This window comes from Equus caballus, chromosome 1, assembly GCF_041296265.1.
Source record: "Equus caballus isolate H_3958 breed thoroughbred chromosome 1, TB-T2T, whole genome shotgun sequence".
NCBI classification, from domain to species: domain Eukaryota; kingdom Metazoa; phylum Chordata; class Mammalia; order Perissodactyla; family Equidae; genus Equus; species Equus caballus.
Window position 1 is genome coordinate 166,009,760 of NC_091684.1, and position 15,316 is coordinate 166,025,075.

Here is a 15,316-nt window from a genome sequence, read left to right on the forward strand (position 1 = left end):
GTATTTTATCAGGATGTGTTTCAAAGAACAAGGAGACATGTAGAGTGGGAAATTGAAGGAGTACTGTGGGAAATTAAAGAAGGTATAATTTTTACTGCTTTGGGGGGATTCAGGACTGGCTCTCAGTATAATTGTGATACAAGCTCTTTACTTTGGTATCTTTCCATTTCCCTGCTTCGGCATCTGTTTCTTTCTTTCCACTCTTTGCCTCATACTGACCTAAGCTTCCCAGGCCATTTTCATTACCCTACCTGTTAAAGCAAGGTAATTCCATGCTTGCCACCTCAATCCCTCCATCCTCTCTCACACACTATCAGCCAAGAGCGATGGTACCCATACTCGGTTCATAAGTCATTCTATAAATTTACCAGATTCCTCTCAGTGGAACTAGTAAATATCAAGAATTAGTAAGCAAATAAAACTGTTTTGTGAATAGCAAGAATATTGTGCAATAAATTGGAGACTAACAGGATAATATATTAATTACAGTATTTTGCCGTTACCTCACTCATCGTTTCTAGAATCCTCAGGATGGTTTTAGCCGACTGAAACGATGGATTATGATTGGTGATCATCACCAGTTACCTCCAGTCATTAAGAACATGGCCTTTCAGAAGTATTCAAACATGGAGCAGTCTCTCTTCACTCGCTTTGTCCGAGTTGGAGTTCCTACTGTGGATCTTGATGCCCAAGGGAGAGCCAGAGCAAGGTAAAGGGGACGGGTCCCGGGAGGATTACTCCTGTTTGAGGACATCAGTTCTGTGATCCAAGAATTTGATAACATTTTCTGTATAAACTCTTAGCATGCCCTGCTATCCAGGAACTTACCATCTACATATCTGAAAGCACCTTTATTGCCTTTGGTATGGGATATGAATTGACCATATTGTTGTCTTCACTTTATTCACTGAGATTAATTTAAATGACTTATAAATTAAGTGCTTCTTTTCACTGTCCCTTCCCCTTTCTTCCTGCCCCCAAAAGATATACAGTTAATGTCATTTTGAAGTCTAAAGCAAAAGATGAACAAGAGGAGAACACACCAGTTCTTACTCATTTCATAAGGTGTCCAGGCCCCATCTTATAGTTGCCTCAAAATTTTACTCAATTTATACACTCTTCCGTGATTTTTTAAATTTCAGGAGTAAAGACAGCACTTACCTCAGAGAATACAGTAGAGCTGTCGTTTCTGTAATATCATCAGTCTTCTGATTTGGTTACTTGAAGTAGAGAGGCAAAGGTTGTAAAAGCATTACTGCTAAAAGGATGAACACAAAATGTGTAACATGAAAATTAAAAGGAAGAGCACAGTTCCTTAGGCCCCCCCCCATGTATATCCAAAGGGATTTACATTGCTAATATTTCCTCTTTTGGGGGGGACTTGTCTTGGGAAGCTTGTGCAACCTCTACAACTGGCGATACAAGAATCTAGGGAACCTACCCCACGTGCAGCTCTTGCCGGAGTTCAGTACCGCAAATGCTGGCTTGCTCTACGACTTCCAGCTCATTAATGTTGAAGATTTTCAGGGAGTGGGAGAATCTGAACCTAATCCTTACTTTTATCAGGTAAGAAAAAACGGGAAACTTCTAAGATTATTTTGCCTTTGCCTGGCTGAATTGCTACCTAAATCAGTGATACTGAACCATTTGGCTAGCTGTTGAATAAAGGAAAGTTAGATCCCCACTCCACACACAACACAAAAAATTCCATTTCAGATGGATTAAAGATAGATGCATCAAAGAAGGGAAACTATAGGCATAATAGAAAGAAGAAAACATTGGTGAATATATAATGTTGGGGTGAGAAAGGTCTTTTTAAGCTCATTACCAAAAGCAAAAATCATAAAAATAGTGATTAATTTGAGTGATTAGTGACTAAATAAATAGTGATTATTTTCAAAAGGTAACAAATAATGGGTTGAAGTCTGAGTATGTCACATTTCTTATAAATCACTTTTTTAAAAAAAGTCAACAGAAAATACAATAAGGACAAGAATATGCAATTCACAGAAAAAAGGTATAGATTTGTAGCAAATGTAAATCACTGGAACATATTTTCATCTCTGATAATACTCTGTTGGGGTAGGTTTGGGGAAATTCTGTAGTCATGCAATGCTAGTAGGGAAGTAATTTGGTGGACAGATTGTCAGAATGTGTTAAAAGCCATGTTCTTACTTCTAGGAATTTGTCCTAAAAAAATTGGGCAAATTTGTAAAGACTTTTTGCGAAAATGTTCATCACATCTTTTTCTTTTACTACATGTTATTTTGGAAATGAGAAATAACCTAATGTCTTATCAGTAGTAATTAATTACATTATTACCTATTCCATATAATGAAATACTGAATAGCCACTAAGTATGATAGGGAAAATGTTTATGCCATGTTAAATGAGAAAAATCAGGTTGCAAAGTATATCTATAGTGTCCCACTTATTTTTAAAAAGGAATAGCAAAACATACATATGGAAATATATACAGATAATCTGCACAAAAAGATCTGGCAGCAAATACACTATTGATTTGTTACTTTATCTGTGTTAGAGCTGATGCTGAATGATAAATGTAGTTTGCTATTAATATGGAAAATGAAAAGATTTACAGTCATGTGGCTTTTTTTCCCTCCTGTCTTCCAAAGAACTAGAAAATTTAAATGAAGAGAGAAGTCTAGCTGTGTGAGTGTCACCAGAATATAAATGATTTTTTTTGAAGGTCTTCCTGTAATTTTCCTATTGCATTTACATGAAATCCAGCCACTTGTCTTTCTTTTTTGATTTTCATGTTATGTTTATGTTCTCATTTGACTTTCTTCTCTCACTTATTACTTTCAGTTTAGTCTCTCCTGCACTGGACTGAATAGCCTCATCTATGCTTTCTCACTTTCAAGTTCAGTTAAGCCTTGGTTTTAAGCTTCTTCCCACCAATCTTTAAACAGAATCTCTAGCATCACAGTAAGCCAGACTGACCAGTGTGAGGCCGTATCCTTCTCCCACTTGAAGTGGTCTGGTAAAGGTGGCAACCATCAGTAAGAGTACAAACACAAAACACACAAAAAATACTAAGTATGAGGAAGAAGAAAACATGTTGTGTGAAAATTGAGAGTCGACTACAGTACTTAGTTGTATATGCTATTAGACTGGATTTTCTACTGGCTTCTGAGATAGTTAGCTTGCTCCTTCATGTTAATATTTCTTTCCATAACTATAGTTGCAGTACACTGGTAGCAGAATATTATTGATCTATATTGTGATTGTTGTGGTCCCAGAAATATTAAGCCTTTGAGTGGGTAACTTTTATTTTATGATTGTTTTGTATATTGTAAATGTCAAAGGGAAATAATTAGCAAAAATTATTCTATTTTTATTTATTAGTGTTAACCTAGGGTAAGGTTATTCCTCATGTTTTATGAAAGGTGTTCACTTGTCCAGTTATTACCTCTTCATTTCTTGAGGTGTGATAAATGAACTAATTGTGCTGGTTAACCATTTTCTGTATAAAATTGAAACAAAAGAAAATACATGCACAATCTGATTATGTTTGCATTACAGAACCTTGGAGAGGCAGAATATGTAGTGGCACTTTTTATGTACATGTGTTTACTTGGTTACCCTGCTGACAAGATCAGTATTCTAACAACATATAATGGGCAAAAGCATCTTATTCGTGACATCATCAATAGACGATGTGGGAGCAATCCATTGATTGGAAGACCAAATAAGGTAATTTTATGAATATAATATATTCTCTCATTCTTGATGTTGACAAGATGGAAAAGATTTATATTTATTCTCAGTTCTTTATGTTGTTCTACTTTGTCTCTTTGCTATCTTCTTTTAAGTTGTGAGAAAGTGGAATAATAGGAATTACAAATAATTCTCTGGCAATCCTGTCTGACAGTGTTATTGGTTTGCTATGAACTTCTGTCTCAACTACTACATTGAAGATTTTTGTTGATAGTAATCAGAAATAAATGTTTCTAAGGCTTTATTGGTAAAATGGTAGGTAACAAAATTACATTATTTATATACTGTTACTGTAGAAATAGGAATTGTAGTAATTTTTTTTTGTTTTAAAGGAATAATTTGTACCACGTCTTATTGTCTATCTGTAGAGGGGTGTTTTTTCTCGAGGATAAAGGAAAATTATAAAGTGCATTCAGACCTTAGGATTTTTTTTATACGTTTTTATTATTTTTGTGATATGATGGAGTAATATCATATAAAAATGAAGATGCTTGATTTTATCAATAAAAGGTTGAAAGTTAGAAAGAATAAGAAAACAAATATAATCTTAGTAATGATGAAATTAGGACTTTGGTTGTGAACATAGCTGTATAGAAGCTCTTTCACCTTTTCTTGGAAATCATCCAAAAGTAAGAGGAAAATGGGGGGAGGTGAAGATAAACTCTATTTTTAATGAGATGACATAGATCAGGTGACTATCAGGACGGAAATGTGGGAAGAAGAGAATTTAGGGGACCAGTCTTGAAATGCTAGCAAAAGCACACTTTCTGAAGGTGAGTGGCATGCTCTGAAGTATAGGAGCCACATCCCTGCTATTCAACAATGGATGCAGGAATTGGGGTGAGCAGAAGCCTTCCTGGTCCCAGATTGGTTCAAAGAAGCCTACAGGTGAGCTATATTTACAAGAAATAGACTGTCTATAGTAGCAGAGGAAAAGAGAACCTTCTCTGGTGAAAACCATCCAGCCTTTAGAAAACAATTTAGCTGGTCACCTCAGCTTAATCTCTTGCATGTAGCTAAGCTAAGAAACCCACACATTCAATGATGAAATAGTTGGGGAAAGGAAACTAGCACAAGCTTGATTTATATAGGGAAAAAATGAGGGAAAGAACATCATAACATACTAATTGACAAGATACATGCTCCAGAAAACATGTTGGCCTGAAACAGATGAAAATTTTGAGTACACATTGGGCTATGAATTTTACAATACTTATTACTAAAGTAACCATTTCAGTGAGGGAAGAGTACAAAGCAGAGAAATTGAAAAACTCAAGAAGAGATGAAATGTGAACTGGAAGAAAAGAAAACAAAATCGTAGAAATGGAGACAAAATTGAAAAGAATATGGGGTAGAATAGACACTAAGGAACACTCCTTAAGAGATATGCAGAGTGAAAATGAGAAACTAGTGACTTTGAAATACAGAGTTTAGAAATAGAAGGACCTCAGGATCTGAATCCATTTATTTATAAGTACCAGAAAAACTTAACTCAAATAATAAGGAAATTTACTCTCTCTCATAACAAGGTAAAAGTAGAGTGGCTCCAGAGTTGGGTTACAGAACGACCCAATGATGTCATCAAAGACCAAGGTTCATTTCATCCCTCTGCTCTGCCATTCTCAGTCTGTGAGCAGAGTTCTCAGACAAGCTTTCCGCGTGGTCAGGATGGCAACAGAATTTCCAGGTCTAACATCCACACAGAAGAACAAAACACTTACATCCAGAATATAAGAACTATAAAAGTCATTATTTGATAAAGACAACCCAATACAAAATTGGCAAATGAATTGAACAGACACTTCAACAAGAAGACATGTGAGTGGTCAGTAAGCACATGAAAAAATGCTTATCATCGTCAGTTGTCAGGGAAATGCAAATTAGAACTACAGTGAGGAACCACTAAACCCCCAATAGAATGGCCAAAATTATAAAGATTGACAGTATACCAAGTGTTGGCAAGGATGTGGAGCAACTGGAACTCTGGAACTGGAACATTGCCAGTGAATGTGTAAAGTAGTACAGCAACTATGGAAAACAGTTTTCCAGTTTCTTATAAAGTTAAACATACACTTACCATACAACTTAGCAATTTCACTCCTAGATATTTATCCAAGAGCAATGAAAACATATGTACACAAAAATTTATTTATACTTGAATTTATACATGAATATTCATTGCAATTGTATTCAAATTACTCCCAAACTAGAGACAGCCCAAATGCCACAAACAGGTGAATGGATAAACAAATTGTGGTGTATCTGGTCAGTGGAATACTATTCAACAGTAAAAAGGTATGAACTTCTAATGTACACAACACATGGATGAATCTCAGAAACATTATGCTGAGTGAAAGAAGCCAGACAAAAAAGAGTACGAACTTTATTATTCCATTTTTATGGAATTCTGGAGCTGGCGAAAAATAATCTATAGTGACTGAAAGCAGATTAGTGGTTGCCTAGGGCTGAGGATACAGAGTTGATGACAAGGGGGCCTGAGGTGATGGATATTTTGATTGTGCTGGTGGTTATATGGGATATACATTTTTAAAATTTATAAAATAGTGCACTTAAAATGAGTGTCTCTTACTGTATGTAAATTATACCTCTGGAGTTGATATGAAAGAAATGTTTTGTTAATTTCCTAAAGGTAGGCACCATGAATTACAGTTTGTACAGGATAAGCATTTCAGCTTTTTGTTTGATTAATGATAAATGTCTGAGTGCTATTATTAGACTGAGACCTTGTTTATTTTTTGATAGAGGAACACTATAGATGAGAACGAGGAATATGTTCAATAATAAGTGAGCATACTAAGTTATATTGCTGGGCATCAAACTGGGTGGGATACCAGGTGGTAAGCTAAACACAGTCCCTGCTTTCATGGAGTTCAGTAGTCCAGTAGGGGAAGACTGTTAATTCCGGAGATCGTTATTCACTTATCAGCAGGGGTAAAGATGAGTGCTGTAAGTGTGAACGACACATGGACATAGCCTAATCCGGTTACTGTGGTTTATTTCATAGTGTTCATTAACTTGTTCTTTCACTTCCAAGTGTGTGTTCATGTTTCGTTTAGGATTGATTATTTTAAGGGTAAGATTTTTATTTCTAGCACATTATTCAAATGATCTCTGTAGAGTCTTATTGTGCTTTTGAAAATATACCATATTTCCCATTTTTACTTCCTAGGTAACAACCGTTGACAGATTTCAAGGTCAACAGAATGATTATATTCTTCTTTCTCTAGTACGAACCAGGGCAGTGGGCCATCTGAGGTACGTAAGGAAAAATGTTCATAATATTATTGAATTATCTCTGCTTTTGTGGCTAAGTAGTTTTAAACTTTTTAAGTATAATTAATTGTTATGGCAACTTTTGGTGCTTTTTTTTGGAATGTAACATCAGATCCTTTGTATAGTTAACCATTGCTTCTAAATTTTTTGAATCTTAAATGTTTTAGTAATTTTAACTTTTTTACTCTTTAGTAACATTCAGAGATAGCATTTTATCATAAAATCTTAGTTTATGTTTCCTATATCTGTTGGAAACAATGTCAGAAATTAAAGGAAGTTAAGTGGGAAAAAGTCTCTACAGAATGAGTTTTTTACTGCATAGGATTTCTGACTTTTTCCCACACAGTCTTTCAGCTTCAGTGTTAGAGGATAAAGGAACCATTTGTTCTCTCAGGATTAAGAAATGTCAAAACAAACAATAATCTATTTTTATCATTTATTGCGATGTATTTATGTGCTAGAGATTTATGGGAATAATATCTTCTTATTACAAAGCAGCCGTTTAGTTTTATATAAACCTTCATCTCATATGACTCACTTAGCAAAACTATAAGGAGAGTTCATTTTATTATTTTATTTGGTGGATATAAAAAGAAAATTATCCGAGCTCTCATAATGTTGTCATTAAGTCAAGATCCATTTGGAGCTTAGCCCAATGATCATGTTCCATTAGATTGATCACTTTTACATAAGAGTAAGCAAAGATGTAATGTTTCGAGAAATTGTTTGAAGACTACAGCATTCTAAAATAGTTTACTTTTGCTTATTTATTTGTCAAGCATGTATTTGGAAACTAACTTTTCTAAAAATCAGTTCCTTTTCCACATTGAGATTTATAGCTGCTGTCTGAATGGGGCATCATGATGATTTACATAATTAAAATCTCTCAAAAACTCACAGTATGAATGCATGCATACTGCTTCTTCCCCTCCCCACCTTTTTTTTTTACTCTGTAGTGCTTTATCTTTTCAGATTCCCAGTAGTATAGTTCTGTAGTATTCTTTGCCTCACTTTTGTAGAAACTTAAAAAAAAAACTGATGATAAAATGCTTATAAGTAAAGGGTTAAAAAAAAACCTGACTTCAGTATTGTCTCACATACTGAAATTTTCTAAGCAACAACAACCTTTATCCAAATAAATCAGTCTTCTTTGTATTTGCCAAAATTTGCTTTTGAAAGTCCAGCTTCTTCATGGGGTGGGCTCGGGGGGTGCTGGTTATGGTACTGGTGTCGTTAAAGCATACAGGGAAAATGTCAATTTAACTATCATTGGTGCTTCTAATTACCCAGATATCTTAGGCATCTTAGTTAGAATTTTCTCAAACTCTTTATAGAATATTTTGTTTTGTAGAAATAATCTTTCGTATCTTTCCTTTTCCAATAAATGGGAAATTATTTTGTTTCTCAAGTTGAAAGAGACCAAGGAAACCTACTTCTTTCCATATTTTCCTTTTTAATCATAGCTTTATTGAGCTATGATTCATGTACTATACAATTCACATACTTTAAGTGTATAGTTTGATGATTTTTAGTATATTCATAGAGTTCTGCAGCCATCTTCACGATTTTAGAACATCCTCATCACCCCAAAAAGAAACTGTACTTAACAGCAGTCACTGCCCCTACTCTCCCCAAAGACCTTGGCAGCCACCATTCTACTCCCTGTCTTTGTAGATTTACCTATTCTAGACACTAAATTTTTGTAGATTTGCCTATTCTAGATGTATAAGTGGAATTGCTTGGCTAATGTGTTCAAGGTTCATCCACATTGTAGTGTGTATCAGTGTTTCATTTCTTTTTATTGCTGAATAATATTTCCTTGTGTGGATATATCACATTTTGTTTATCCATTCATCAGTCGATGGATATTTGAGTTGTTTCCACTTTGTGGCTATTATGAATAATACTGCTATGAACATTCATGTACAAGTTTTTGTGTAGACATATGTTTTCCTTTCTCTTGGTTGTAGACCTAGGAGTGGAATTGCTGGGTCATGTGGTAACTCTGTGTTTAACCCTTTAAGGAACTGCTAAACTGTTTTCCAAGCACCTGCCTGATTTCTTTTACGCACATCTTTTTTCATTCAGGGTAGACTAATCAGGTAATTGTGTAGGAGACAGACTATTCAGCTTTAGTTCCAGAGATCTGTTTTAGAAAGCTGTGGAGCTGTTTAGAAGCCAGAGTAGTGAGACATTTCCAGTCCCTTTCCCAGCATTCATTGTTCTCGTCACCACCTGATTTGAATAGCCTGGGTACCAGTAGAAATGCCTGTGACTTGTTCGGAGCAAAGAGTGACACTGTAACTTTGCTGTGTTGTTTCCTCATAAGGGTTCTGTCAGAGTGATGGCTTGTTGTTTAACAGTGCTGTTTCTGTCCACCCGTCTTTTGGGGACTGTGAAAGAAGGTGGTAATGCCCTTTGCCCTGGGTTTGAGATACAGCTCCAAGGAACCCTGTCTACTCCTGCTGACACCCTTTACTTTTTTTGCTTGGTGGTTTGTTATGTTCATAGTGTTTGGTCATTCATTTAACCAGTATTTTTAGATCCATCTATTATTTGGCATTGTACAGAGTTCAGGGTATACAGTAGTAAATCTAACATTCGTGATCTCTACCCTCATATTGTGTAGAGTCCAGTGGGAGAGACATGAAACATATTGTTGGAAGATACCTACATTTGAATCTGCAGAAGTCTTTAGTCTAACTCTCCTCATGTACAGTGGAGATCAAACTTGGAAAGCTCCCTCCATGCACTATGGCACTGAGGGCTGTGGGGAAAAGTTTCCGCATGGGAACTTGTTCAGTATCACGCAGTAGCACTATATCTGTGTTCCACCTATAGATAGAGCCTTCTGGATGTGAAGAGGAGAACTGAACATTATAATACCATGATTACCGTGAAAAAAACAGTTTAGATCACCTCCTTCTGCCACCCACCTCTTTTTTCCCTGACAACATTGTTTTAACCATAATTTCCTTTATTATATTTGTGTGAGAACTCATGCTAAGTATTTCTAGCATTGTACATCCAGTTACCAGTGTTGGAACCACCCACCTGGAGCATGACCCCTTGGGTTCTAAGGAAATATACAGAAAATAAAAAACAATTTGAGTTTCAGAAACCTAAAAGATAATGTTTCCTTCATGAATCCAGTGTGTTACAAGTGTAGAAATTCCTCAGAAAGCTACTGTGAGGGGTATGTTTTCTCCTTCTACCTAAATGAACATCTCTTAGTTTTTTGGGGGAGTAGATATCTACCTCTCCTCCCCCCACTCCATGAATGGAACTGGTATGTACTGATGTCACACAGTGCCTCCTGATAAGGGAAACTAGGTCTCTATCTGGTCTCTATCATAAAACGCCATAGACAATGGGGCTGACTTAGAGATATTCTGGAAATATCTTGCATTATGCAGAGACAAAGAAAAGCCATGTGGTAAATATTCCAATTCTTGGTTCTCTGTCAGGTCATTATATGATCTTTGTAACAGTTGAACTTTCTTTCCAGGATTAGGGGTGATTTTACCAGACTTTATTATTATTCATGAAAGTTGTCTTTTTCATAGAATACTCACAAATTTAAATAGCATCTAACAGCATCTCAAGAAAACAAACTGTCCTCTGTATTTGAAACCAAAAACCAAAATTATCTTTTCTCTCTAGAAGACATCCTCACTAATAATGAGTTCCAATTAGACTTAATATGTAGCCCTCTTTTATAAATTTGTTTGATTCAAATAAAGTTTTAAAAATGTATATTCTTTTTAAAAGATAAAGAAAACTGACGTAATTCATCAGAGAGTAAGCTACATGTATATAGTTGGATCATTCAATTTAGCCATTTTTATTACTGTTTATGTGAACATTGAGTGCTTATTATAGGCTAGGCACTGAGCCGAGGTACTAGATTAAATACATGAATAAGACATGGCATTATTATGTTATACCATCTTGCTGTATTTCTGTGCATATTTGTAATTATTTTATAAATAAGTATAAAACAGGGGCTGGCCCGGTGGCACAGCAGTTAAGTGCGCACCTCCTGATTCTTGGCGGCGCAGCGTTCACGGTTCAGAGCCCGGGTGTGGACATGGCACCACTTGGCATGCCATGCTGTGGTAGGCGTCCCACATATAAAGTAGAGGAAGATGGGCACGGATGTTAGCTCAGGGCTAGTCTTCCTCAGCAAAAAGAGGAGGATTGGCAGTAGTTAGCTCAGGGCTAATCTTCCTCAAAAAAAAAAAAAAACTTGAAAAGTATAAAACAGTGTGGTGAGAGTTGTCTAGGAAATAAAATTTGACCTTGACAGAGCCGGGGGAATTTGGTAGGTGAAGAAGTGGAGGAAGGGTTGGTTCAGATTGACTCAGTGGTGGTGACTGACAACTGAACCGTACCGTGATACTAATAGAGCTACTTAAACCTTTTTTAATCAGAGCCCTGGTTATTTTGTGATTCCCTCTGCCCCGCAAGAAAGCTATAGAGGTTAGTAATAAAGCATTCACTTTTTACTTAGTTTACTAATCACATAGCATACATTAACTTAATGTTTATTGAGTTTTTAAGAAGCTTACCTTTTTATCGTTGCAGCCTAACTGGAATATTTAATGGAATATGTAAAAATAAAATGCTGTGTAAATATGTTATTAATCTTGGTGTATGTTAATTTTGTTTGTTTCCCAAAGGGATGTCCGTCGCTTGGTGGTCGCCATGTCTAGAGCCAGACTTGGACTTTATATCTTCGCCAGAGTATCTCTCTTCCAAAACTGTTTTGAACTAACACCAGCTTTCAGCCAGCTCACGGCCCGCCCACTTCATTTGCATATCATTCCAACAGAGCCTTTCCCGACCAGTAGAAAGGTAGGGCTCCTTTTGTCATTGTATAGAGCAGCATTCTCCTATAGATGACCACACTAGCTGGGAACATCATCACATAGGTCATCCAATCACTGGTTTAGGGTGCTCCTTATGCTAAGGAACTGAATTACATTTTCTATATAAAAATAATAATACATGCTGATATTTATCGAGTACTCACCCTGTATCAGGCAATTAGCTATTTATGTATATTATCTCGTTTCATCTCAGTGACACTCCTATTCAGTAGGTTTTCTTATTAACCCCATTTTACATATGAGGAAACTGAGCATTAGAGAAGTTGAATAGTTTGACCATGCTTCTAGTAGATGGAGAATCCAAGATTTGAAAACCTAGGCAGGCTAACTCCAAAATCCCTGTTAATCTTTGTACTGTACTGCCTCTCCTCAGCTTTGTGAGGAGAACTTAACTGATTGCTCGGTAACAGAGGTAAAGGGGTTAGCTCTTGGAGAACCCTTAAGAAGCTTACATTCTGGGGGAATGTGGGAGGGGACAGCACATACGGTTAACAAAGGACATACTCAGAGAAATGCCACACCCCCTCATCCCTCTTCCCCTTGTCCTCTGCCCCCTTCTCTCGCCTCTTTCCCCTCCCCCTCCCTGCATAGGTAACCAGTCTCTTTAGTTTCTAGTTTATCCTTCATATATTCCTTTTGCACAAAGGAGCAGATACTTGTTTATTTTTTTATATTTTCTTTTCTACATGAAGGTTAGCATACTATAGACTTTTAGTCTTTGCTTTTTTCATTTAATGAAATGTCTTGGAGGTCCGTTAGATTTTAAATGAAACTGTTTTAAATGTTTCAAAAAAAACAAGATTAAATTCTGTGTGTTTAATAATAATGCTAAGTATTTTTTTTAACTGCATTTTTTTTAAAGAAATGCTGCTGTGGAGGAGTAGGAGGAAAAGGATGCAGAAATATGATGGGTGGGGACATGTAAAACCTTGCGTGTCAGGCTCTGAAGTCTGGACACAATCCCGTAGCCCTGGGGTTCTCAATCTTTGGAGGGCTGATTATTAAACAGGGAAATTCCTGTCTGGGGCAGGGCCCAGGTGTCTTCAGGTTTAACACACTCCCCAGGTGCTTCCTATCCGAGGGCTGCAGGGACACACCTGGAGGAACCTGGAGTGTGGATCAGGCAATACCAAGGAATAGATGGCTTAGAAACCCGTACTTTACACCACACCGTGGACTCAAGCCCTGGGGGGCTAAGGGCTGAGAGCATCTCTCCAACCTCTGCTCACAAGACTGTGTCGCGGTCGGTGAGGGCTGAGCAGCTGGTACTGCATCTCAGAAGAGGCAACTCCCAGCATTGCCACCAGAAAATAAGCAAACCATTAAAAAAAACAAACAAAAGCCTTCCAGGTTTTGAAGGCAGTATGTCATAGTTGTAACAATCTGGCAATCTTTGCACACAGAAGTTGTGACTGTTGCGGAAAATGACCATTATCGAAAGAACGCCTGCTTAATTCTGAGAAATGCTATTTAATGTAGTAAATATCTCTAACTTTATGTGCTTTAAATAATTTGTCACTTTAAGGTAAAATCCTTTTCCTTGCTATAAGTTTTTACCTTTATGGTTTTATAAATTGCTGCTACAGTAAGAAAGGGTGAGACGTTATAAGCATTTCATAATTGACTATAAATAGGAAAGTCATTAACTTTATTCTAGGCTGGTTTAGGAAGAAGTGCAAATTTTGTATTTTCTTTGTTTGCTTTACAACTTTATTAGCTACACTGATTGTTGCCAGAACTACTCCGTTAGAATCACCTTATTTTGTCTCAGACCCACTCAATCTAAATCTGTAGGGGCTAGAGCCCAGGCCTCTGTGATTTCAGAGTCTCCCAGATGGTTCTGATGGTACCACAGATCTCACACTTGATGCTACTGTTTGCCAACATTTTTGACCATGTACTTTATTAATTAAAAAAACCTTTTGAATATTCACCCTCATGACTAACAGTCTACATATTGTTAACTTCTTGTTGTAAATGTTAACTTATTTTTTAAGAAAACATAAATACGAAGAATAGTCTTAATATTTTCTTTTTGAATAATCTTGCCTTTGGAGCCTACACAGTATTAGAGACCACTACTTTAAACCATGTTGATTTTTTTCTCTCTATTCAAATGATTGCTTATCTCTTATTTTTCTACATTAACCAATAGACCAAAACTCATATTTTATTTACCAGCCTGAAATTGTGTTAAAAGCTGGTAACTATTAGCTCTCTCCTAGTCTCTACATTTTCTAATTTTAAATTGAATCACTCCTCTTCATCAATTCCTTATTGGACTCTCACACTTATATCTTTGTGTTCTCCAAACCCTAGTGGTGCTAATACATAAGATGGAGACAGGGGCTTCTGTTGGAATGTTGGCTTTTAGTGTTTTTCACTCTAAACTTTCTTCTTGCCGCTTTCTAGAATGGAGAGAGACCATCTCATGAAGTACAGATAATAAAGAATATGCCTCAGATGGCAAACTTTGTGTACAACATGTACATGCACTTGATACAGACTACACATCATTATCATCAGGTGAGTTTGCTCAAAACTGACTCTTATTTTTCATGCTGTAGAGAGAATCTTTGTTGCAGAATAAATCTTTAAAGTACTTGATTCCTTGTGGGAAACCAACTAAACCAAAGTAGATTGTTGTTATTCATGTAACATCCATACTTTTAAAACATCTTTATGTAGATACAATTTGGCATACAATAAATTCTACATATTTAAAGTACACAATATGATATGTTCTGACATATGTGTATACCTGTGAAACCATCCCTACAATCAAGATAATGAACATAGCCATTATCCCCAAGAGTGTCCTCATGCCCCTTGGTAATCCCTCTTACCCTTCACCAATCCCTTTCCCACCTTCTCCAGGCAGTTAAGCATCTGCTTTCTGTCACTCTAGATTAGTATCCATTTTCTAGACATTTATGTAAATAGACTTATCCAGCATATATTCTTTTTTGTTTGTTTTAGTTATTACACCACATAATTATTTTGAGATTCAGTCAGTTTTTGCATGATCAGTAATTCTTTCCTTTTATTGCTGAATAGTATTCCATTGTATGGATATACTAAGTTTACCCATTTACCTCTTGATGCACATTTGTGGTTGTTTCCAGTTTGGGCTACTACACATAAATGCTATGAACATTCTTGTACAAGTCTTTTGTAGTTTCTCTTGAGTAAATTTCTAGGAGTGGAATGGCTGGATAATATGGAAAGTGTATGTTCAAGTTTTTAGAAAACTGCCAACCTGTTTTACAAAATGGTGGTATATTTTTATTCCCACCAGCAGTATATGAGAGCTCTAGTTGCTTTCCATCCTCACTCACACTTATTATAGTTGGTCATTTTTATTTTATCCATTCCAGTAGATATGTAGT

At 36.2% G+C, this 15,316-nt stretch overlaps 1 protein-coding gene across 1 annotated transcript in view; it reads left to right on the top strand.

Annotated features, from left to right (window-relative positions):
• AQR (aquarius intron-binding spliceosomal factor) overlaps positions 1-15,316 on the top strand; it is a 95,825-nt gene that overhangs the window by 76,317 nt on the left and 4,192 nt on the right. The window contains exons 29-34 of the mRNA XM_023620552.2: positions 522-709; positions 1,395-1,566; positions 3,547-3,717; positions 6,932-7,017; positions 11,718-11,892; positions 14,340-14,453. Of these exons, the coding sequence (XP_023476320.1) occupies positions 522-709; positions 1,395-1,566; positions 3,547-3,717; positions 6,932-7,017; positions 11,718-11,892; positions 14,340-14,453 (906 nt within the window). The remainder of the gene's footprint in view (positions 1-521; positions 710-1,394; positions 1,567-3,546; positions 3,718-6,931; positions 7,018-11,717; positions 11,893-14,339; positions 14,454-15,316) is intronic.